The sequence below is a fragment of the Saccostrea cucullata genome, unplaced genomic scaffold (genome assembly GCF_032062105.1).
Source record: "Saccostrea cucullata isolate Sc308-1 unplaced genomic scaffold, CSIRO_AGI_Scuc_v1 ctg5915, whole genome shotgun sequence".
Taxonomy (NCBI): domain Eukaryota; kingdom Metazoa; phylum Mollusca; class Bivalvia; order Ostreida; family Ostreidae; genus Saccostrea; species Saccostrea cuccullata.
The window spans coordinates 3,513-29,809 of record NW_026931209.1 but is presented as its reverse complement, the minus strand read 5'-3'; the positions used below and the strand labels follow the sequence as shown (position 1 = coordinate 29,809).

At 34.6% G+C, this 26,297-nt stretch overlaps 1 protein-coding gene across 4 annotated transcripts; it reads right to left on the bottom strand.

The window, feature by feature from the left end:
• Positions 1–939: 939 nt before the first annotated feature.
• On the bottom strand, positions 940–26,014 carry LOC134231790 (solute carrier family 15 member 1-like). 4 transcript variants are annotated; one of them, XM_062713756.1, is made up of 23 exons: positions 25,856–26,014; positions 17,663–17,745; positions 16,648–16,741; positions 16,268–16,409; positions 15,756–15,833; positions 15,580–15,679; positions 13,763–13,853; positions 13,504–13,581; positions 13,290–13,372; positions 12,892–12,975; positions 12,086–12,220; positions 11,777–11,901; positions 11,562–11,643; positions 10,297–10,413; positions 9,230–9,382; positions 8,878–8,924; positions 8,282–8,422; positions 7,807–7,921; positions 3,391–3,420; positions 3,103–3,204; positions 2,817–2,924; positions 1,969–2,156; positions 940–1,388 (listed from the first exon to the last, which is right to left on the bottom strand). In XM_062713756.1, exons 1-23 carry the CDS (start codon positions 25,926–25,928, stop codon positions 1,061–1,063), a joined length of 2,577 nt encoding a protein of 858 aa, XP_062569740.1. In that variant the 5' UTR covers positions 25,929–26,014; the 3' UTR covers positions 940–1,060. The 4 variants fall into 4 exon arrangements, with proteins under 4 accessions (XP_062569740.1, XP_062569739.1, XP_062569741.1 ...); XM_062713755.1 differs by lacking the exon at positions 3,391–3,420 and having other exon boundaries at positions 3,103–3,234; XM_062713757.1 differs by lacking the exons at positions 3,391–3,420; positions 17,663–17,745; positions 25,856–26,014 and adding an exon at positions 17,118–17,184 and having other exon boundaries at positions 3,103–3,234.
• Between the last annotated feature and the right edge of the window lie 283 nt (positions 26,015–26,297).

The following is a 26,297-nucleotide window of genomic DNA, read 5'->3' as shown; positions in this document are numbered from 1 at the left end:
AAACATGTACTTCATTAAATTAACAGATATACTGAGAATGTATATAAAACCAATCAATAACATACATTGTACATGTATCTATGATGTCATACAATGAGGTATCTCTGATCATACTTTATATACATTGCAAACCCCAGAATAAATATAAAATTACATACTTTCATCTGAGATTCTATCCTATTTGGTGACCATCCTACTTTTTTTTCCAAACTAAATCTCTTGGTTATCAATTGAGCAAATCAATGTCTTAAAATAATTCAAGACAAAATGTTTTCTAAACGAGTAAAAAAGAAATGGTGTTAAACATTCGTAATAGTTTCCATTTGAATAGTATATAACATTACAGTCACTTGTCTTGTAAGTTCAAGCACAAGGTTGATAACTTTTCAGCAAGGTTGAGAAATTTTGAAGTAATTCTATTATATAATATAATTACAGTGGACCTTCAGATATCTGGACTCCAGATATCCGGATGCTTCAGTATCCGGACGATTTTTCATAAGAACGGAATTTTTAAATCTTATTTTGTCTTGTTTAACTGGTGATTCAGGTATCCAGACGCTTCACATATCTGGACAAATTGACTGGGAACCAAAGCGTCCAGATAAATGAGGCTCCACTGTATATACTTTATTACAATCTCAAAAGCAGTAAATACATGTTCCTGTTTTCTATTTCATTGTGAAAAAATTAACTACACTGTCATAAACTTTTCAACATTGAAATACACAATGACAAAATTATGTTATTTCAAGAAAACTTTAAAGAAAACTGCCAAAAAATGTTCTCATGATTTATATACAGAGCAAGTATTTGCTCAACATAGAAAACCAAAAAAATTAAATACATGTAAATAAATTTTTAAAAAAAACAAAATTCCTTTAGAAAAAGTTATTCTGCAAACATTCTGTTGCAAGCTATATAATTAAAAAGAAAATAACATTCTAAGAATTTTACCTACACAGATAAATGTTAACTCATTTTAACCTTTATTATAAAACTTTAAAAATAAAAAGTTTAAAAAATATGCAAATATTTTTTTGGCATATTTGTGTATTGTTTATTGCACCATTGTGAAACTATGATATGTGCCAGTGAAGCCTCCTATGTGCAAATGTAATTTGATTTTTCTACTATCAGATACATGAACATAGAAATGTAAATCCTTATTGAAAATTCTATTTAAAAAAAATATTTGTATAACAATATAAACAGAAAAGAAAACATGGAGGACAATGTCACATTTATATAACATACATGTATATATATTCTCCACTATAATAAGTTGAGGACTAACATATATAAACACATTCACTTTTACGTTTAGCAATAACATCAATGGACAGTTGAGTAGATCAGATATTACTAGTGTAGAATCTGAAGCAGGGCTCGACATTAACGCTTGTCCGCTTGTCCGGTACCAATGAAAAAAATTTCGGACAAGTGAATATTGCTGGGCACTTGTCCGATTGGACAAGTGATTTTTCTATGTAAAGAAGTCTTCAAATAATAATAATAAAACAAAAACCCAACTATTGTAAAGTTTATCGAATATAAACGGAAGCAGTACATAAACCTGAATTTCGATCCCGATATCAAACGCTATGTAAGTTCACACTTGATCGGGATCGATGTTCACTAATTGAAGCCATACTATTGCATGGCGTGGATCTCACGACGTTTGCGAGTTTAGAATATATTTGATTGATATTACAGATTCACTTGCGAACATTTATGCTATTGTCAGGACAGGAAGTCTAGATAAAATTTAGTTTTATATGTGTTTGTATTATTTATCAATAACAAGCACATTTAATTTTTTAATTGTTTTCAAGTTGACATAACAAGACATTCATTGAAAAATTTTCGGACAAGTGAAGTTGAAGTTCGGACAAGTAAATATCTTGGTCACTTGTCCGAATGGACAAGTAGGGAAAAAAGTTAATGTCGAGCCCTGTGAAGGCTCACTTATTTTTAGGATGATTAGAATCCTTCAGTGGAATGTCTTCGTTTTCCTCCTCGATGATTAATTCTTCTTTATCCCCCAGGCCATTCCCCTGACCACTGGTATTGTAGTACGTGTAAAAACAGGACATGACCATAAACATAATGGTGGCCAGGGCCATCAGAGCAGCAAAGAACATAAACTCAGCTACCTGTAAATAAACATCACAGCTGATATAGTACATGAACATCACAGCTGATATAGTGAAGCAAAATGCCTAAATTACACTGATCTGAGGATTTACATAATTACTTAAAAATCCACCGTTATAAATCTAGTATATCATCTAGAAAATATAGATCATATGCACTATCTATCTCAAGTCCAATAACTACCACTCTAACAATGCAACATACGTCAGGAAAAATTAGATCGTCTCTAATTCTTTATCTGTGTCAATCATCAAGAAATATGCATTGCAGGTAAAACACATCACCTGATGCATGACTAGTGATATGCATCTTTTATGCAAGTTGAGAATGGGTAAGGATTTTAATTAAATTGGATTACATTAAATTCAAAAACTTTAAAACTTTGACATTTTGATCAATGCTGCTGTTATAGCACTTGTAAGTAAAGTAAGTTAAAATAAGGGCACAAGGCAGAGCATCCCCTCAAAAATAGCATATCTAGAAATCAAGATAACATTTGACATCTATCCTGATGCAAATAATATCACTCCAAATTCATGCAAGTACAAACACACACACAAGTCTCTTACTATATCCCCTCAAAGGTGATAAAAATACACTGTCTTATTTCATTTTTATAACAATGTCTTATGAGAGTGAGTATCAATAGAGAGTCTTACTTGTGATGTAAAGTATTGAACCTGAGCTACAATAACAACCACCAAACTTCCCACTGCTGTAGTCATCAACCATGCTGCCTGAACCACTGACTTCATTGTGATAGGAGCCTGAAATATTCAAATAATTACTTTTCTCTGCTTCTCCAATATGAAATTTGGGTGAGGAAATGCATGTATAATAAATTTAATTTGTAAAATTAAAAAATTTGTTCAAAAATACTGTTAAAGTTTTGAAAATACTCCCAAAAAGATTTTTAATTTTACCAGTATGCTGTGGGATGCTGACCTGAGAGTATGCAAAAGCAAGGCCTGTGATGGAAAAGAGGACCTCTCCAACAGTCACTACAAAATACTGAGGTACCATCCACAGGATAGAGACACTGTTCACCTCAACACTGGTCAAGAGACAGGTAACAACCTACAAATAGATATAATATTGAAATATTGAGGTACCATCCACAGAATAGAGACACTGTTCACCTCAATACTGGTCACGAGACGGGTCACAACCTTTAAATAGATATAATAATGAAATACTGAGGTACCATCCAGATAGTATAGAGACACTGTTCACCTCAACACTGGTCAAGAGACGGGTCACAACCTACAAATAGATATAATATTGAAATATTGAGGTACCATCCACAGAATAGAGACACTGTTCACCTCAATACTGGTCACGAGACGGGTCACAACCTTTAAATAGATATAATAATAAAATACTGAGGTACCATCCATAAGATAGAGACACTGTTCATCTCAACACTGGTCAAGAGACGGGTCACAACCTACAAATAGATATAATATTGAAATACTGAGGTACCATCCACAGGATAGAGACACTGTTCACCTCAACATTGGTCAAAAGACGGGTAACAACCTACAAATAGATGTAATAATGAAATACTGAGGTACCATCCATAGTTTAGAAATATTGTTCACCTCAACACTGGTCAAGCGATGGGACACAATCTATATATAGTAACACAAAAAACAATCTAATGAAATACTGAGGTACCATCCACAGTATAGAGACACTGTTCACCTCAACACTGCTCAAGAGACGGGTCACAACCTACAAATAGATATAATAAAATACTGAGGTACCATCCATAGTGTAGGGACACTGTTCACCTCAACACTGGTCAACAGATGGGTCACAATCTAAAATAGGAATACAGAAATCAAACTAATGAAATACTGAGGTACCATCCACAGAATAGAGACACTGTTCACCTCAACACTGCTCAAGAGACGGGTCACAACCTACAAATAGATATAATATTGAAATACTAAGGTACCATCCACAGGATAGAGACACTGTTCACCTCAACATTGGTCAAAAGACGGGTAACAACCTACAAATAGATGTAATAATGAAATACTGAGGTACCATCCATAGTTTAGAAATATTGTTCACCTCAACACTGGTCAAGCGATGGGACACAATCTATATATAGTAACACAAAAAACAATCTAATGAAATACTGAGGTACCATCCACAGTATAGAGACACTGTTCACCTCAACACTGCTCAAGAGACGGGTCACAACCTACAAATAGTTATAATATTGAAATACTGAGGTACCATCCACAGAATAGAGACACTGTTCACTTCAACACTGGTCAAGAGACAGGTCACAATCTACAAATAGATATAACAACAAGAGGCCCACGGGCCTTATAGGTCACCTGAGTATCGTGTAACAACTTTCAAACAATTAAAATTGGTTTGTGTTTTAAACCAGAGGCCATGAAATTCACAATTTTGAAAGAGGCACCATTGCTTATCATAACTGTAAACTTAGCATGCTTACTCTATTTACTTAATACCCAGAGGTAGATCAGAGTAACAAAGAGAAAATGCACTTCCACTTTATAACCTGAGTTGTGCACCTCACCCCAAAGGAACCACTGACCCTAGGGCCACATACTTCAAAATTTTGCAAATTTTATCATAAAATGGTTGATTAATACTAAAGAGCAGATTTCGAAGCAAAAAGCAGTCCCCCCCCCCCCCCCCCCCGAACCCAGGGGGCATAAAAATAACCATTTTGCTAGATGCACCTTTCTTCATCATAAATATATATACTTGGATCATTGGCATGAAACCCAGGAGCAAAGGAAAAGATTTTCAAAGAATTAATGCATTTTCACTAGATAATCAATAGAGCCCCACCTAATACCAGTAACCCTGACCCTGGGGCCATAAAATTCACAATTTTGGAGGAGGCACTCTTGCTCATCATAACTATATACTTAGTTAGTTTATTTAATACCCAGAAGTAGGGCTGGGTATTGAAAGAAATTTTTCGATACGATACATATTGCAATACAGAGGTGCGATATGCGATACATATTGCCGATACAGACAAATGAGAATATACTATTTTTTGCATGTTGTTTTAAAGAGGTGATAGTATTTTTTGATTAAAGCATAAATTTACAATAATAAAACATTTTAAATCCTTGGTTTTTTTTTTTCATTCTCTTTGAATGGACAAGTGTATGACAGATTAATGTTATTTGCCCATATTTTTCTTCAGAAAAATCAAGGCATCGATCCGCTTAGTCAGGTTTCAGACAAGTCCTTGTTGCCACTGGTGCTAAATACTCGTTCTGAAGCCACAGACGACATCACAACACTGACCTGTTTGACTGTGTTGATACTTCATTTGATGTCGTATTCGTGGAAGAATTTGCAGATAAAATATTTTACCAAATTGCTTTGAGTTAAAATAAACTATGACTTAAAAATTCTGATTGATATCTTATTATCAGCTTACATTCCATGACTTTTTTTCGACGCGCCATTTTACCTACCGGAATTGCCTCCAAGTTTCACAGTAGCAAACAGGTCAATGTTGCGATGCCGTCTGAGATCGGTAATAATATATAGGCTCGTTGTTCCACCAGAACTTGCGAGTTCTTGTTGACAAATATAATTACATTTTGCCTTTTTGCTGCTAACTTTTACGTAGCGACCCTACACTTTTGACATGTTTACATGCGTTTAAACGATTTTACATAAGTCATTCGTAATATTAGTCACTTTGACGTTTTTCTTTCTTTTAATTAAACGTTGAAATAATCGAGCAATACGCAAGCATCTGTGTATCGGTTATCGTATTGCTAAAAAATATCGATATATAACGTTTACCGATATACTGATCCAGCCCTACCCAGAAGCAGAGAAGAAGATTTTCAAAGAATAAATGCATTTTCACTATATGATCAATAGAGCCCCGTCCTAACACCAGAACCCTTAACCCTGGGGCCATAAGATACACAATTTTGGAAGAGGCACTCTTGCTCATCATAACTATGTACTTAGTAAGTTTATCTAATACCCAGGAGCAAAGAAGAAGATTTTCAAAGAATTAATGCATTTTCACTATATGATCAATAGAGCCCTGCCCTAACACCAGAACCCCTGACCCTGGGGCCATAAAATTTAAAATTTTGAAAGAGGCACTCTTTCTTATTATAACTATATACTCAATTAGTTTATTTAATACTCAGAAGCAGAGAAGAAGATTTTCAAAGAATTAATGCATTTTCACTATATGATCAATAGAGCCCCGCCCTAACACCAGAACCCCTGACCCTGGGCCATAAAATTCATAATTTTGGAGGAGGCACTCTTGCTCATCATAACTGTGTGCTTAGTTAGTTTATTCAATGCCCAGAAGCAGAGAAGAAGATTTTCAAAGAATATGCATTTTCACTATATAATCTATATAGCCCCGCCCTAACACCAGAACCCCTGACCCTAAGGCCATGAATTTCACAATTTTGGTAGAGGACTCAATGCTCATTACATTCATGCAAATAGTTTGCCTGCTTGATGTCCAGGAGTAAAGGAGAAGAATTTTAAAGATTGCAATAATTTTGGTGGTTTTGGCCCCACCCCTCAGGCCCCAGGGGGCGGGGACCATAAAATTCACAATTTTTGTTCCCCTTTACCCATAGATGCTGTATACCAAATTTAGTTGAAATTGGTTTAGTGGTTTCAGAGAAGAAGCTGAAAATGTTCAAATGTTAACACATGACGGACGACGCACGTCGCACAACGCACGACGACGGACGAAAACGGATAGCAATAGGTCACCTGAGTTACTCAGGTGACCTAATAAAATACTGAGGTACCATCCATAGTTTAGAAACATTGTTCACCTCAACACTGGTCACGTGATGGGTCACAATCTATATACAGTAACACAAAAAAAAATCAATCTAATGAAATACTGAGGTATCATCCAAAGTATAGAGACACTGTTCACCTCAACACTGGTTGGTCAAAAGATGGGTCACAACCTACATATAGGAATACAAAGATCAATTTACTGAAATACTGAGGCACCATCCATGGCATAGAGGCACTATTTACCTCTACTTTCCTCAAGGTACTTGATATAGTCTACCAAATCACAGAGGAATGAAAAGATCAAACTAATACTCAAATTAATCACAAACTTAGGTACTATTTATAATATAGAAACACTGTTCATCTGTGTCAATGTGTACATTATACATACACTACTGCAGATCACTAAATTTTTGCGACACCTTATTTTTGCGAGATAGTCATTGACTCTTGATTAGCGAGACAAAATTTTCACGAATTGTTGTTATTGCTCTATATATTCTTAAGGAATACTATTATATGCGAGAATTAAATTTACTACACTGCCTTGTGTAATTACGCGAAAATAAAGTTCTCGCGAATAAAAAGTGATTTACAGTATATCAAATGTCTCAATGAATTGAAGTCCATCCACAAAATAGAGACCTGCATGTCTTAAAAATTAATGTAAAGAATTCCTACTTTAAATTATGATAAAAAGTAAGGTTTTGTGTGTATGCTAGATAAACTATGAAAGGAAATTTAATGCAGTTCAATTGAGCAAGAGATCTTTCTTCACTAACTTATATACATGTACATCCTATTATGTATCTTGAAATCCATCAGAATAACAAAACTCTCTACCTTTGTTTTATTTCTGGCGATCAATAAATTATACACAGCCCCTTGTCCTATTGTGATGGAAGTGTTCAACTTGGTCCAATTCCCATCAGCAGAGCTCTGCCAGTATATGTTGTACCTAAAGATATATCAAGAATCAGATCTTGACAACAACCAAACATGTAAACTTTGTCTGGTGCCCAAAACTCCACTTTGTCATACAATCTGTACACTGACAATCATTTTTAATCTTACAGTTTTACATTTATTATAATAAAATGATTTTAAATGATGAAGCAAAATAAACAGTCGTCTCTTGTTTTTTACACTGTAATGGTATATGTAGCTTGTTTAAACATAGTCTCAAACATCTATACAGTGTATCTTCAATCTCAAGATGTCAAAATGAATAGAAAGTCCCCATTACTTTTAAAGTTTTTCAAGTTACATTGTACCATATCTTTTATGTGAAATACCTTAAGAATGTCTGAGAACTTACTTTCCAGGTGCCACTGTATGGAATGGAAGACTTTCCTGCTCTGAAGAAGGATACAGAACACCGGACTGATTGGAAATATTTCCCTGATGGCTTGAGAGGACAACAACTATCTGAGCACCAGGCCAAGCATCATTGAATACACTATACAAAGAGAATATTACGCTTTACCAATCTCTCTCTGTGTCTCCTTCCTAAACAGGACTACATACAGTCCCTCCAGGTATTTATTTTACTAAGTTTTTTTTCCTAGTGATAAAATATAACAATTACAACAAATGTGATAAAATATAACAATTACAACAAATGTAGGGAAGAACACAACATACATCTTATTACAGATAATTGGCAGTATAATTATGAGGATATGTTTTCTTACTACCACCACACAGACATAGTATGCAGTGTCACATTTATTATAAAGAAGGATTTGTTCCATTCTAGATTCACAGACTGACTACTAGTGGTAGTCCTAAAGATAAAGATGCTAGAGTACATACTGACATGATAAGATCCCTCATCTGCCATAGGTGGCATTCAGAAATTAATGAGATATTCCCATCTGAATGCATTGCAAAAACACTCAAGAAACAGTATACCTTAGCTTTGAGTTCCCTTCTGATGGATGTGAATGCAAATCTTCCACCTAAAAAAGTTTGCATTAATGAGAATGAAATCCACATACATGTAAGTATATTTCAAAAAATATTTTTGTTAAATGCAAAAATTACAAACAAATTCATAATTAAGTATATTAACTAGATAGAGCAATTAAAGATTAAGGAAGAAGTTTCATGGATGCAATCCCTAGTGACTCACTTTATTGTAATATGTTTTGTTCAATGGAAAAAATTAAATAAAAAAAGAAATGAATTGGAATATTTGACTCATTCAAAAATTGAACGATAACAAGTTAAGCTACACATCTAATATGGTAAGATTCAGACTCACAATCTTAAAATCAGTTGTATTGCTGTCTTTAGACCAAACAAATATCCTAATGTTATGTAGGGATTCCAGAGACACTTCACGAGACAGGGAAGGAAGACACGATTTCACGTCTACTTTATATTTACCAGCAGTTATCACCTTGTAATCACTCTTCTGCAATGTTTAATAAAAAATTATACATCAGTTATCCTTTAAAACTGTTCAACAGGTTTAAATCACATATATGTGATCTTTTTTAAATGGAATAGAATATTGAACAAATTTTCTATTTTAAGCACTTTCATAAGCCACACTGCCAGTAACTTCTCACCTGGAAGGCAGGTATTTTAGAGCTGAGTGCCCCTCCCATCTTTACATTTACAGTAACTTCTCACTTGGTAGGGAGGTATTTCAAGCTGAGTTCCACTCCCATCTTTACATTTACAGTAACTTCTCACCTGGTAGGGAGGTATTTTATAGCTAAGTGCCCCTCCCATCTTTACATTAACAGTAACTTCTCACCTTGTAGGTATTTTATAGCTGAGTTCCACTCCCATCTTTACATTTACAATAAATTCTCACTTGGTAGGGAGGTATTTTATATCTGAGTGCCCCTCCCATCTTTACATTTACAGTAAATTCTCACCTGGTAGGCAGGTATTTTATATCTGAGTGCCCCTCCCATCTTTACATTTACAGTAACTTCTCACCTGGTAGGCAGGTATTTTATAGCTGAGTGCCCCTCCCATCTTTACATTTACAGTAAATTCTCACTTGGTAGGGAGGTATTTTATATCTGAGTGCCCCTCCCATCTTTACATTTACAGTAAATTCTCACTTGGTAGGGAGGTATTTTACAGCTGAGTTCCACTATCATCTTTACATTTACAGTAACTTCTCACCTGGTAGGGAGGTATTTTATAGCTGAGTGCCCCTCCCATCTTTACATTTACAGTAAATTCTCACTTGGTAGGGAGGTATTTTATAGCTGAGTTCTCCCATCTTTACATTTACAGTAAATTCTCACCTGGTAGGGTGGTATTTTATAGCTGATGTCTCCCATCTTTACATTTACAGTAAATTCTCACCTGGTAGGGTGGTATTTTATAGCTGAGTTCTCCCATCTTGACATTAATATCACAGTGTAGGGCATTGTAGAAGGACACCCCAGACTCTGTACTTTTTAATGGAGATTCTAAACTTGCCTACAATGTAATAAATAAGAGGTAAACATACATAGCTGGTAACTGCCAGTGTCTTTGAGCAGGATAAAACCTCGGAGCAAACATTAGGGCAAGCACAGATGCTTAATCAGTTTTAGATAGTGCTCACCATACTGTACTTGGCATTTGGTGTGTCTAGACTCTGACATCGCTTGATGTCGTATTTAAGGTACATTACCACCGAAGCCTGAACATCATTGACTTGAAGAAGAATGTTAAATATACTACATTTTTGTTCAACTTTGATGGTTATTCTCACAAGAACGTAGCTTAAAAAAGCAATGCTTTGTATGTCCAAAAGTCCAAAACTGAAAAAAAATTTGTTTAGATCAATGTGTAGCTCTGAATTTTCTCTTTGTCCAGGCGTTGTTGTTAGACCTTGTATTGCTTAATATATATTCAAATAACAATACTATAAATGTACTATACTAAGTACATCAAATACATGTACATTTAATGTCAGTCAATAGAGCACTTGCTCCATGACCAGATGGTAGTGGATTTCAGACTCACGTCACAACAAATCTAAGGTGATAAAAAATTGATATAGCAATTGTTCCTTTGGCAGCTTAGGACTTTGAAGTGAAAGTTGCTGGTGTTTTGAATGATTTATTAAATTCTAAGGCCCAATGCAGGCACTGACATGATAAAGATCCCTCACTGCTGGAAGGCCCGAGTGAGTACGTCTTAATTTGAAACCCCTCAAAGGCAGTGACAACTCATAGAAGTGAATTAATCTTGCAATGCACATTAAATGTAAATAATCAATCCATCCAAAAACACAGTACTTCATTTTTATACCTTATACCAGCATTCCTGATTATGATAAAATAAATGTTGCACCTGAAAACTACATTACACTTTGCTCTTTGGTTTACAGTAAAACTCGTTTAGTACGAACACAGATATAGCGAATTCACGGATATAGCGAAGATATCTTGGATCCCCAGCTATGTGAATTTAACATTTTCCTTATACGGATATAACGAATTATGGATAAAGCAAAGTAATTTTATAGGACCCAGTGACTTCGCTATAACCGAGTTTTACTGTATAAACAATATACTTAATATCTAGTTTTTGTATTTGTATACATGTACATTTGGGTTTACCAAGTGAGTACAACTGACCTCTATTTTGATTTGAAGAAGTCCTGCCATAATGAAGGATATCACAGTTAGCACCATGCCTGCCGACATTCTTTGTAGTGGTCTGGAAAAAAAACATTTAGCTGATGTTAAATTGAAAGATGCACATATTTGGAATTAATTGCACTTCACAAAAACATTTTCTTTCATTAAATAATGAAAGAACTGGTACAAAATAGATTATTTTAAACAGGTACCTTGTAAGAAAGTGGCACTTTTCACAACATGGATAAACCAATTTTTCAAAGATTGGAATGAGGAGTAATATCAGGAATGGATTTAGAGCTGACATCTGATCAGGCTTCAGGGTCCCAAAGACACCCTGATGGAGAAGGGAGAGTTAAAAACAAATAAAACAAATATATATGTGTTTACTTCTCTTGTATTGGGCCCTTTAGCCAAGGGAAAACAATACCTAAGATATTCTGAATTTAAACAAGATATTTTAAGAATTATCTGTTTATGAATTTTAAAACTGATCTTCTGTAAAAGAAAACATTCCATACTAAGTCTCCATTGAGTTTTTCAGCTTGAAGTGTCCAGCGAGATCCCTGTTGATCAGACAGCGCCCAGAAAAGTGGAGCCGGAATAAACATAAATAGCACCTTCAGTAAAATTTGTACCTCTCTGATAAACTCACACTGAAAAAAAATAATTATTCACAAGAATAAACTAAAAAAAAGACCTTCAGTGAAATCTGTACCCCTTGGATAAACTTTGCTGTAGATACAGTAAAATTTCATTTTAAAAAGGTCACTTGGACATTGAATTTTGCTTCCTTATCAACAAAATTCTTTACATCTGTATATTCAGAAACATTGTAGAGAGTCTTCCACAGGACTCATAAAAAGTTCCTTTAAAGTGAATTCATTGTAACCATGTTTTACTGTAAAACACAACATACGTGTACTTTACTTCCACTTAGAGGTGCTTGATTAAAATTGATACATGGATAAATTATAATGAACTTTTGTTCATATGCAAGGAACATCCTTTTTAAAAACAGTTCCTCAAATGCGTTTATAAATGCAGCATGATCGGTAAGAAAAAGCTAAAGCCTAAGTTAAATGTAACTGATATTTTACTTGAGAATATGTTCAGTGACCAACCCTAAGTTAAGTCAGGAAATCACATCGAAAAACTCTAATTAATGAGTTTTGTGAACGACAAACTACGGATAACTATTTTTTCACAATGTGACGAGAAAAAGAATTTAATTACAAATACCAGAAATTCCTGAATAAAATGTCTTATAAATATTAAAGAACTGGTTTATAAACACTTCTAACAAATAAACTTAACAGATACACACCTCAAACTTGCTGTCTGCATAGTACAGCCAGTGTTCCTTTTTATTAGGGCCACCACAATTCCTTATTTTCCCACACAATCCATACTGAAGAAGAGAGGTGTATAATTGTAAAGTAAGTTTCTTATCTGCATTCTATTTAACAAACACTGCTGATAACCTTTACAGAGTTCAAACATCAATTTATTTGATTTAATTTAAATTGGAAAGGAAAAAAAATCTTCGCTTGTTTTAAAAATGAATTTTTAAGTATTTATGAAAACTTTCGATCAAATGATGAAACAAAAGAAATTTAAACGAGAGCCGTGTGAGTAGAAATTAAAGACACTTAGACTTATCTTATGATTAAATGACTTTCAAAATTTGACAGATTCTCTTACAAATAATACAACCAAACTTACCCCTATACATTTAAAAACTCGTCCTATCAGATTTCCTGATGGCGGAACCTTCTTGTATAAACTGCTTCCAGCGATAAAAATGACTAAATATATAATGTAGTGATTTAAAAACATGATTTCTACATGTTTATGAATAATTTTCAATCAATTCCACTTTGAAATGTGTATTAAGTTTTTACTTTGATTTTCCTTGCACAGATTGCTCAGTACTTACTTGTGGCTAAAATCATTAAAGCTGCTGGAATTCCAAAGGCTAAAGGATAACATTCATTGCCAAAGCACTTAACATCAGCTGTGGAAAGAAATTAAAATACAAGTGGTTACATAGAAATCCAACTAAAACTTAAAGTGACAGTAGTGAAATCAATATCTGGAGCAAAGGGGGGTTATAGCAGATGACCACAATTACTGACTTTACATTTAATATTACGTGTTATAATAAATTTTGATCCTGAAAACTTTTAATAACAAACCTCTCAATATTGGAGTCAAGACAATGGACAGCATACTTCCCAGGTTTATTGAAAAGTAGAAAGCAGAAAAGAAAGTGTATCTCTCTTTTTCCTATAATAAATAAAAACAAAAGGCCCATCAGCCACAATGCTCATCTGAGTCACTATACCATTTATTTACTGTTCTTAAAGGGAGTTAGGATTTGAACAAACCTACATCTACTGTACATTAATCTATGCAAAAAAGCTTTTACATTATAAGTTTCAATATTTCTAGCACATCAGTTCTTGAGAGGATTGTTATAAGATACCATTTTCATTTTCACCAATTCTTAACTATCTCCCCTTAAAATAATGTGTGGCCCTTCAAACAAACACACTTAAGGCTGCTTTACCCAAGGTTGCTTTATGGCAGGTTTGTTGAAAATGCCCCTATGTTGCTTGAGAAGAAGTAGAAAAGTATGAAAAGTTAATGACCAACAACAACATTGGATTTTGATCAAAAAGTTCACTTCAGTTTTCAGCTCATGTGAGCTAAAGAAACTAGAACTGTCCAATAGGGACAAATACCCCCCGCTGGGTTTTTCAGAGAAGGTGCCAATTCAAAAATACTTTATGGATCTAAAGGTGTTCGCAATTTACTTACAAAAATTTGCAGTGAAATATAATTGCTCATCATGTTTCTTAATGAATGAAACAAAGGTGCAACCAAATGAAACATCAATACTAATACATTGTAATTCCATTGTAACATTATTTTTTTTATTTAATTTTTTTATTTCTGCATTAAAAAAATATATTGCAATTATGTGTTATGTCACTCTGCAAACTGATTGTTGAAAAAAAATCATATTATACAAAATCAAATTAATCTTGATAACTTTATATCAAATTCAATTGAAAATAAAGAGCTGGTCATCCAGTAATGAAGTGCTTTGACAGACAATAAATTACAATTAAGAGAATAAGAGAAGAGAGATCTTTAATTCTTGTGCCTGATTCCCAGGATATTATACATGGTTGATAATAAGATGCCTTAATGTTCAACTTCCCACACCAAACTCATTAATTTATCTTTAATTGGATGCATGTCCAGTCATTATTCCCAAGAGATAAATAAAATTACATTATCTTCTGTGCAATGTAAAAACTATTTTTAACACTTGATGATGTTTCTTTTTTTAAAGTTTATATGAGTAGTTTTAAGCTGTAGTATTTTTGTACAGATATTCTAGATTCTATGTCTCAAACCTTATACATGAGCCCAAAATGAACAAGTCAATTAAAATAAAAAACAAAACCTGTAAAATGCAAAAAAATGAACAAAAAGAGTTGAAAACCTTCATATGGTGAATAATAAGTGTACAAATTTTCAGATTAATCCTTGCAATAGTTTCTGAGAAACGGTCTGGACAAAACCACAAAATAAAAATGAAAAAACACCTGTAAAATTCAAAATAATAATCGAATCAAGATGAAAATATCAGGTGCACAACTTCATATGGTGAATAATATTTGTACAAATTTTCAGACAAATCCTTCCAATAGTTTCTGAGTAATGGTCCGGACAAAATCTCGTCTACAGACAGACAGACAGACGGACAGACGGACATGGTGATTCCAATATACCCCCCCTAAACTTCGTTTGCGGGGGGTATAAAAAGTGTATCCATATCAATATTGTTCAAATTTCATCAAAAAAAAAAATATTCGTCTCGTATTTCAAAAGTGGAAACTATTTCTTGCACACACATTTAATCCTTTCCCTCACAAAATTTTAAGTGTCTTAGCTACATCATCAGACCATTTGCACACATTGCTACATGTTTCTATATTACCTGGTCTGCCCTAAACTGATCAGCTCCGAATGATGAAACATTTGGTTTAATTCCACCTGTACCAAGACCAATGAGAATCAGACCAATAGCTGGACCATACCTGGTAAAGACAGGTGTAATATTACAGGTATTTTGTACTCAAATAGAGGTGTAATAATTCATTGGACTACACGTACCATTCAGGAGGAGGGAGAGCGGTGAGGGCCATGACAAGGTTACCAGTGGCGTACACCAGAGACACAATCAGTATAGTCCTGAAATCAAAGCAGCTTCATTTAATCATCAAATAAGTTATAAGCATTAAACAACACATATCATTCACACAAGTTTTATATGTACATTGTATACAATGTAACATAAATTCTGTGTACATGTACCCTTATGGATCTTATGGATAATTTTAAACATTAGTACATGTATACTGTAATATAAGTGGAAATTTTAGCGAGATGCAAATTAAGCGATTTCTTCTTAAAAACTGTTACATAAGTTTCATTTTTTATGAGACTGAAGTAAGTTTAGCTATTCTAAAATGCCCTCTAAAGAAGCTAATACAAATAAAACACAATTAAATTTTAGCAATATTCAACTTTAGCGATCTCAGCAGCTTGGCTTATAATGCCAAAATTAAATGCTCACTAAAAATTCTACTTATATACAATACACATTTTGATATATTTATGATTACTTGTATCTTCCAATGTATCCGTCGGCCAAGATAGCACCAAAAAGTGGAGAGAAGTAACATAGCATGACAAAAGAATGGAAGATGGAGGTCCCCACATCTTCACTGAATCCCAGCCAGTTAGTGAGGTACAGGATCAAAACAGCTAAAGAAACAGACAAATCATACAATCTCCAGAAATACAGCAATTACAAGGAGTAAAAACTGCAGGGATTTTATAGTGAAAATCTCTTTCAAATTGAATTAACTGATTAAAAATAGAGACCAGAAGCTGATAAATGTTGACTTTGCTTATAACAGGAGACTTGGGAACAAAACCCATAAATGATTGAGTTTAACTGCTTCCTTACATGGACCTACAATTAATATTGAGTTTGTCTTACCTCTCATGCCATAATAAGAAAACCTCTCACAAAATTCATTTCCCAGGATGAAGAACACACTGTTGGGATATTTCTGGGAGCGAGTCATTATATTCTGCATTTAAAAAAAAAATCGTACTCTACATCATATTTTTTTTGTTTCTAAGATTCCCTTTATTTATTTATAATAACAAGCTTTCTTGACAATTAAAAAGTTAACTAAATTTGCATATTTCCATTTCAATTTGTTTTGTACTGTACTCCTAAACTCTGTTAAGATTCTATAGTCCTTTTATCCCGCCTTACCTTGACACAACCTCATGCTTTCCCACTCAGTTTCCCATCTCCATGTCCCCATTCTGATTTATCTCCCTTTATTTTCCTTTAATCCCGCCTTACCTTGACACGCCCCCATGCTTTCCCACTCAGTTTCCCATTTCCATTTCCCCCTCCGATTTATCTCCCTTTATCTTCCTGTTATCCCACCTTACCTTGACACGCCCCCATGCTTTCCCACTCAGTTTCCCGTCTCCATGTCCCCCTCCTGATTTATCTCCCTTTATCTTCCTGTCTTACCTTGACACGCCTCCATGCTTTCCCAATCAGTTTCCAGTTTCCATGCCCCCCTCCTGATTTATCTCCCTTTATCTTCCTGTTATTCTGTCTTACCTTGACACGCCCCCATGCTTTCCCACTCAGTTTCCTGTTTCCATGTCCCCATCCTGATTTATCTCCCTTTATCTTCCTTTTATCCTGCCTTATCTTGACACGCCCCCATGCCTTCCCACTCAGTTTCCTGTCTCCATGTCGCCTTCCTGATTTATCTCCCTTTATCTTCCTGTTATCAAGCCTTACCTTGACACGCCCCCATGCTTTCCCACTCAATTTCCCGTCTCCATGTCCCGCCTCCTGATTTATCTCCCTTTTTATCTTCCTGTCTTACCTTGACACGCCCCCATGCTTTCCCACTCAGTTTCCCGTCTCCATGTCCCCCTCCTGATTTATCTCCCTTTATCTTCCTGTTATTCTGTCTTACCTTGACACGCCCCCATGCTTTCCCACTCAGTTTCCCATCTCCATGTCCCCCTCCTGATTTATCTCCCTTTATCAAAGAGGAATCTGCAACAAAACAAAATGTATTATAAAAACTATGATTAATATTTATTGTGTTATTTATTCAGTTGATGGAAAAATTTCTAAGACAAGAATATATACACTGGTACCTTTTACCCTGTCTCATTTACAGAGATTAAGTTGGACCATCAATCATAAAAAATCAGTTTCTACTTACCAGTCACCATTTTAATTTATACATGTACTTCTAAAATACTTCACCTATATACATCACGTATGTAAGGAGTCAAGACATAACCTATATCATATGTTTATTGGTCTTCAATATGGTGCCAGAATATTATGATAAATAAATATAGCGTTATATACTTTATTCTAGTGGTGCATTTCTAATTGAAACATAAAAGCTATGTATACATATCACAACAGCTGCCTTATCATTTTACAACATGTAATAAAATTTGTAATTCTTTATTGTGAGTTCAAAGGAAATTGTGCTTTGCTGCATTATCTGAATTTTACAAATTATACCCGACAAAACATCAAGTTGCATTTCATCATGTCTAGTCTTTCTACTTAAAACATAGGTAATCAAAGATTACGAAGCTCACCTCGACGAATCTTATCAATGTAAGTAATGCAAATCTCACATCATATTTTCTTAATATCTAGTATTTATCCCAACAACAATATTCTTGCAAGTTGTGTTTAACCCCTTACAGGGCATATACACATTTCTACGCATGTAGCGTGAAAAACATGTATAGTGTAAACAAATATTCATAACTTTGTTAATACTGCAGATATCAAGGACTTCAAGTTCATCAGGATTAATCTGTTCCCAAAACTATAACCTGGTCTCTTGTTTGGAAAATATAGGTCAGATTCAGCATTCAAAGCAAGTCTGTTAAGTGTCCATCCCTAGATGCATCATCCATACAAGTTTGGTTCAGATAGGTCTTATAGTTACTTGGGAATGAAAATGTAGGTCAGATCCAGCATCCAAAGCAAGTCTGGTAGTGTCCATCCCTAGATGCATCATCCATGCAAGTTTGGTCCAAGTAGGGCTTATAGTTACTTGGGAATGGACCTGCTCCAAAAACTTGAACCTGGTCACTCATCTGGAAAATGTAGGTCAGATCCAGCATCCAAAGCAAGTCTGGTAGTGTCCATCCCTAGATGCATCATCCATGCAAGTTTGGTCCAAGTAGGGCTTATAGTTACTTGGGAATGGACCTGCTCCAAAAACTTTAACTTGGTCACTCATCAAGGAAATGTAGGTCAGATCCAGCATCCGAAGCAAGTCTGGTAGTGTACATCCCTAGATGCACCATCCATACAAGTTTGATCTGGGTAGGGCTTATAGTTACTTGGGAATGGACCTGCTCCATTAACTTTAACCTGGTCACTCATCTTGTCTTGGGAATGGACCTGCTCCAAAGAATTTAACCTGGTCATTCATCTGGAAAATGTAGGTCAGATCCAGCATCCAAAGCAAGTCTGGTAGTGTACATCCCTAGATGCATCATCCATACAAGTTTGGTCCAAGTAGGGCTTATAGTTCCTTGGGAATGGACCTGCTCCAAAAACTTTAACCTGGTCACTCATCTGGAAAATGTAGGTCAGATCCAGCATCCAAAGTCTGGTAGTGTCCATCCCTAGATGAACCATCCATCCAAGTTTGGTCCAAGTAGGGCTTATAGTTACTTGGGAATGGACCTGCTCCAAAAACTTGAATCTGGTCACTCATCTTGTCTTGTGAATGGACCTGCTCAAAACTTTAACCTGGTCACTCATCTGAAAAATCTAGGTCAGATCCAGCATCTGAAGCAAGTCTGGTAGTGTTCCATCCCTAGATGCATCATCCATGCAAGTTTGGTCCAAGTAGGGCTTATAGTTACTTGGGAATGGACCTGCTCCAAAAACTTGAACCTGGTCACTCATCAAGGAAATGTAGGTCAGATCCAGCATCCGAAGCAAGTCTGGTAGTGTACATCCCTAGATGCATCATCCATACAAGTTTGGTCCAGGAAGGGCTAATACTTACTTGGGAATGGACCTGCTCCAAAAACTTTAACCGGGTCACTCATCTTGTCTTGGGAATGGACCTGCTCCAAAAAATTTAACCTGGTCGCTCATCTGGAAAATGTAGGTCAGATCCAGCATCCGAAGCAAGTCTGGTAGTGTACATCCCTAGATGCATCATCCATGCAAGTTTGGTTCAGGTAGGCCTTATAGTTACTTGGGAATGGATTTGCTCCTAAAACTTTAACCTGGGATGCCGACGCTAACGCCGACGCCAACGCCAGGGATATAGCATAAGCTCATCTCGACTTCGTAGAGGTGAGCTAAAAAAAACCTAAGAATCTAACGTTATAGTTTTCAATAATGATTTCCTTTGTCATTGACATTTTTTTTTCAATCTTGATATAACGACAAAATACCCATGAAATTCTTGAGAATATACCTGATATTGGTCATGAAATTGTTGTTTAAAACTCAAATTCAACACAAATTTGTTTATTGAATGAAATAATAAAGTAACTACTCAGAAGTTTTGTTCAATGTATTTCCTAAGATATTGAAGAGTAATATAATATTCTCAGATCTCTCCACTTGTGACCTAAAAGAAGTCAATATACATGTACGTTTCTGATGGCTCTCATGAAATTTAAAGATGATAATTTAACCTGCAGCATACACAAATGCCATCAATTAAGGCATATACTATGATTATGGGTGTCTGTTTATTAAGCCATTCAAGCATGAAATCTTCTTGATACCTGTATATTTATCACCCTGATCAGTGAGTGATCAATGATGGATAACAGGATCCGGGTTCTTCCCACCTGTTGACATGACTACACAGTGTAGTACATGTATCGTATACAGATTTAAACTGGGGCTGCCCAAAATCACAGTCAATAATTGTATTTAAAGTTAATAACTGTCAATATTTCTCAAGGGAGCCAGAATCCATTTACTGTTTCTCTATAAAGAGAATGCAGAAACTACACTTTACTGATCATGCTGATTATATCCAAGAATTTTATTCACTGAATTTCAATTTAAGATAATAATAATAATAATAATAATAATTCTTTATTTAAAGAAGGTAACCCGATTAGTGCACGCACTATTCTTCCCCGGGGCCTTCTATAGACAAAATATCAACATACATACATACATATATATAAATATACAAAATCAATAAATAATCATAAGCTATTTCTACATTGTTTTACAAATTTTTTGACTTGATGCTTGAAAGCATTGAGTGTTTGAGACATTCTTATTTGTACAGGTAAATTATTCCATAAGATAGCACCAGAGTATTGAAAGGAGTTCTCAAAGAGTTTACATTTATGAGATGGTACACAGAGGTCTAAATTAGATTCAGATCGGAGATTGTATCGATTATTACACTGGAAGTCAAACATACTATTTAGATAAGTAGGGTGAGAGTTGAACAATGATTTATATAACAAAACATATTTATTTACAATAAGTTGCTCATACACTGTGAGCCAATCTAGTTTCTCAAAGAGAGGTTGTGAGGGTGCATCAGGAGGAGCATCTAAAATACATCTTGCAGCACGTTTTTGAAGTTTATATACTCTGTCAAGATTTGAGTGAGATGTATTACCCCAAACAGTTAAACAATAATCAATTGAAGGCATAATATATGCATTGTAAAACAGCTTGCGTGTTTGAATAGGGAGAAACTTTTTAATTCTACGGAGGGCAGAAATTTTACGTGACAGTGTTTTACAAACATGGTCAATGTGTACATTGTATTGTAAAGAATTATCTAAATAAACTCCAAGAATTTTTTCATTTGATACAAAATCAAGTTTTCTGTTAGATACAAACAGATTAATTTCATGCTCAGAAAAATTTGATCTCTTTTGATGCGTACCAACTAACATGCATTTAGTTTTTGTAGCATTTAGAACCATTTGATTTTGAGAACACCATTTTTCTATAAAAGCTATATCCGTTGATAATGTATGTACAATAGTTTGAGAATCTTTACTTGATGCATGTAAAGTGGCATCATCTGCAAATAAGTCTAATTTGGATTTTGTAATACATAAGGGAAGATCATTAATGTTAAATAAAAACAGAAGAGGACCTAGAATAGATCCCTGTGGAACTCCCGCTGTGACTTGCTGATAAGATGAACTTACCCTCTCAAGGAACAGGTTTGTAGCATGTATATGTGAAATTATATATTAAATACAAATACATATAAATTCATCATATTGATAAAAATAAAATATATTCATAAGATAATCACATGTACATCATGCTGAATTCAAATATTTTGTTTTTGAGATGATCAAAAACTTATTTCTGTAAAGGAAAACTTAACAAAAACCCTGATCACAAGAAAAGTTTAATATCAAATGGTAAGGTGCTTGAATGATAATGTCTTGAAATCTACAAACTGAACTTCCACATCAAAATAAGTTTTACAAGTTTCACTAAAAAATAGAGACATAAAAGAAGCAAATCAAAGTTCCTACCGTGTCATTAAACTTGCAAAATAAACAATAGATGTTTTGGGGTTTTTAAATATACATTGTATCTTTGTGCATGTTGAATTTTACTTAACATGCTTAAAAAGCTAAATAAAACACTTGACTGTAAAGTAAATACAGTGTATCTAAAGCAGTCTGTGCTCTAAGCAGGCAGAACTATGGAAGGAGGGGTGGGAAATCAACCTCCCATGAGCAACTAATCAAAAAACCTTTTCCTGAGTATTAATTTACTATTTATCAAAAAAAGTGCAGGGAGGAGAAAAAACATTGGCACTATATAGATTTCTCAAAATCTTATCAATTTATTACCCTGACAGGGTGCATTCTAAAACAGGATTGGCATATTATTATTTTTTTATGCCCCCATAAACAAAGTTTCCGGGGCATATAGTTTTTGTCGTGTCCATCTGTCTGTCTGTCTCTATCTCTGTCTGTCTCTCAGTCTCTCTGTTTGTCCACAAAAACTTTAACCTTGCCCATAACTTTTGATTTAGTGGAGCTATGACTTTCACATTTCACATGTGTATTCCTTGTGACAAGACCTTTCTTTGGGTACCACCAAATTTGACCTTTTGACCTTGACCTTGGTGTTTGACCCACTTTTACATGAAAATTTTAAACTTTTACTTTGTCCATATCTTTTGAACTGTAAATACCAGGACATTTATACTTCACATATGTAATCTTTGTTGAAAGACCTTTCATTGGATACCAACAACCTTGACAGTTTGACCTTGACCTTGTAGATCTCCGTACTTGTGAAAAAACTTTAACCTTAGCCATAACTTTGGAATGGTAAGGGATAGGGCTTTCATACTTCATATGTGTAATCCTTGTGAGAAGACCCTTCATTGGATATCAAGAACTTTGACCCTTTGACCTTGACCTTTGAGACTGACCTACTTTTAAAAAGCAAACCTTGACCATAACTTTTAAAGGATTAGGGCTAGTGCTTTCATACTTTACATATTTAATTCTTGTGACAAGACCTTTCATTTGATAACAAGAACTTTGACCCTAACCTTGGAGTTTGACCTACTTCTAGAAAAATTTAACCTTGGCCATAACTTCTGAACGGTTAGGGCTAGGGCTTCCATACTCTACATAAGTATTCTAAGTGGCAAGACCTTTCATTTCATACCAATTATATTGACCTTTTGACCTTGACCTTGGATATTTTTGTACTTATTCAAAAAACTTCAACATTGGCTTACTTTCAAATTTCACAATTGTTTTCCAATGAGAATACCCTGCTTTTGGTACCAATTAATTAAATTTGCATATAAGAAAAGTTTTAATAATCTTTGCTATGCTGCCATACAGGGGCATCAGTGTTTCACAAACACATCTTGTTTTTTTTAAGATATTGTAAAAGGTGAAGAAAACAGTGATCAATTTTAAAACCCACAAACAATACAAATCTATAAACAGTGCATAAATACAGAGCCCTGGAAATTCCAAAGGTGGGATCAGGTGCCAAGGAGGGGTAAGCATCCCCTTACAACTGGACGTGCACACCTGCTGGGATCCTATGTGTTGACCAGGTAGAGAGATCTAAAGTATTCACTTGTCAAATTAATGTATAAAAACAAAGGTCAAACAGATAGTGATGGGAATCGGTAACGATTTCATAATCAATGATTGGGTTACTGTAACTAATTATCAATATTATAATCAGACATTTAAAAAGTCTATCAATTTAAACAAGTAAAGGTAAGAATGGATAAATGACTACTTTCTATGGTGGTCCAGCTGGTCCTCCACTCATTTTGTAAAACCCAGAGTACACCCATACCCGGGAAAATGCTTTGTTATCCGGGTATTTTAAACTACCCCACCTCTGTTGATTTTTCCGTGAAATCCTGGCTTACGATTGGTTGAAGTCTGTCACGTGAAGCAGTGGATTACTTATACCCGGTCAGTTGTAAATCCATACCCGGTCAGTAAAATCCATACCCGGTCGATGTATTACGTCACAAACACAAACGTGACGTCATAATAGGCACAGTATAAGCCCGATAAAGCATTTAGCAGAGAAAACCATTTATAAACCACAGATAAAACGTAAATGTTTCATCGGTGGGGTAAATTCGTTACATAGTCTTTTAGTGACAGGGTATGGGATGATACCTGGTTAGTAAATTTCATACCTGACTCGGCTCCGCCTCGCCAGGTATGAAATTTACTAACCAGGTATCATCCCATACCCTGTCACTAAAAGACTATGTAACTTATAATACACTTTCATGTTTATCTGCACCATTACGTCACACACAAATTAGTTAATGGCTATGTGGTGGCTGGAAAATTCAGCTTAAAAACAATTACGCTTGTAAAATAAATTAATAAACTGATTAATCAGCATTTTAAAATGCAGTCGAGCACTTGGATTATGCCAGCAAACAAATGATTTTCGATTATAATCGATGATTGGAAACCACTACAGATCAATATAGAATATTAGGGCTGGGACGATTCAACTTTCTCTACATCCATAATTATGTATCACGATTTGAGCCACGATACGATATGTATCACGATATCGTTAATTGTTTATAAAATCTTTCTTTGCATTGAAATAAACAAATTATTTCTTTGCAAATAAGAATAATTTATTCAAAAAAGTTGCTTATATGTGGTAAAACAAAAAAATTTTTACTCAGATGGGATTATTTTTATTTATTTCATATCTATCTTTATATTTAATTTATTTATTTTACATATTAAGCCCCAATTGTTAAATAAACAAAGAAAAATAGAAGTCAGGTTTTTATGGGCGATATTTCGATATTTCTTCACATGTATCGATATGCGTATCGTCCTCACAGATATCATGATATATCAAAATCTTGATATATCGTCCCAGCCCTATGAAATATGTCAAAGGTCATTATAACAATCATATAAATCATTAAATGCATACCATGAATGACGATGTAGAAATCTCCATGATATCAACCTATTTGCCAGTAGCCTGATTAATTTGTTTTAAAAATTGGTCATACTAAAAGCATATGTTCAGAAAAAAAATGGAAACACATTTACCATGTGCAAGTGATTGCGGAATATTTAAAACTTGAATAAGGAAAGTTGACGATTGGAAGCCATCTCGTTAACAATACAATATAGTTATAGTTGTAACACAACCAAATGTACATGTGACAGATGTGGTTGGTACACTGTCATGTCTTTAACGTTTGATTTCAAGTTCACTAGGAGTCAACACATGTTGGAAGATTATTGTTTAATTAATTCTTATCAATTTCATATCGGTATGATAAAATGCAAAAAATGAAGGCTATTTGTAGATTCAGAGAGTGACAACAGTACTATTTCCTTCTATCATAGAACAAAAAAAAAACCAAAATGACATGCTGATTGCAGTGACACCATTCATGCATTTGCGGTGGATAGAAAGGGGGCGTGGTCAGAACTGGGAAGAAAAGGTGGTACCTTCATCGGCATGTAGATCGTCATCACTTTCCGACATTACAGTCATCATGACGAGAAATTACTTTAGTCAAGGGCAAACAACCTGTATCTGAAACAGACGATAAGATCTAACAATGTCCTGTTGACAGTTTGCGGTGAAAAGTGATTAACAAAAATACCATTTTGTAACGTTCCGTAGCTTGCATTTTCACTCATCTTTAAGATTATCCAGAATGTATTTCCATTTTGCATACGATCATAGTGGCAACTTGAGATGAAGTTGGATCATTTGAACAAGCGTACCACGTCAAACATCAACAACGTTTGTAACATTTAAAGTCTTTTCGGTGAAGACATCAAGTTCCGGAAGTGTGTTTTCAAAAGCTACATTCTTTAAAGGCACGTAATATCGTTTTTGAAACGAGAGAGATGGATTATAAAAAAAAAATAACAGATTAACTGGAAAATCTTTGACAAGTAGGCCTAAAAGATAAATAAATAAAAATTCTAAAAGATATCTTCAAAATACAATTTGAAAGGGAGGGGGGAGGCATATAGGCAGGCACGTAGCAACAGCAGGGACCTGCCCCTTTTTTTCCCAACATTACTTTTGCTAGATTG

Excerpts from the sequence above, each read along its gene's own strand:
- LOC134231790 (XM_062713756.1), bottom strand. The coding sequence starts at position 25,928 with ATGCAAAATGGAAATACATTCTGGATAATCTTAAAGATGAGTGAAAAT. Across the intron at positions 12,221-12,891 it reads ATGCAGACAGCAAGTTTGAG|TGTGAGTTTATCAGAGAGGT; the intron begins GTGTGTATCTGT and ends ATTTTTTTTCAG. Across the intron at positions 2,157-2,816 it reads TTCAATACTTTACATCACAA|GTAGCTGAGTTTATGTTCTT; the intron begins GTAAGACTCTCT and ends GTTTATTTACAG.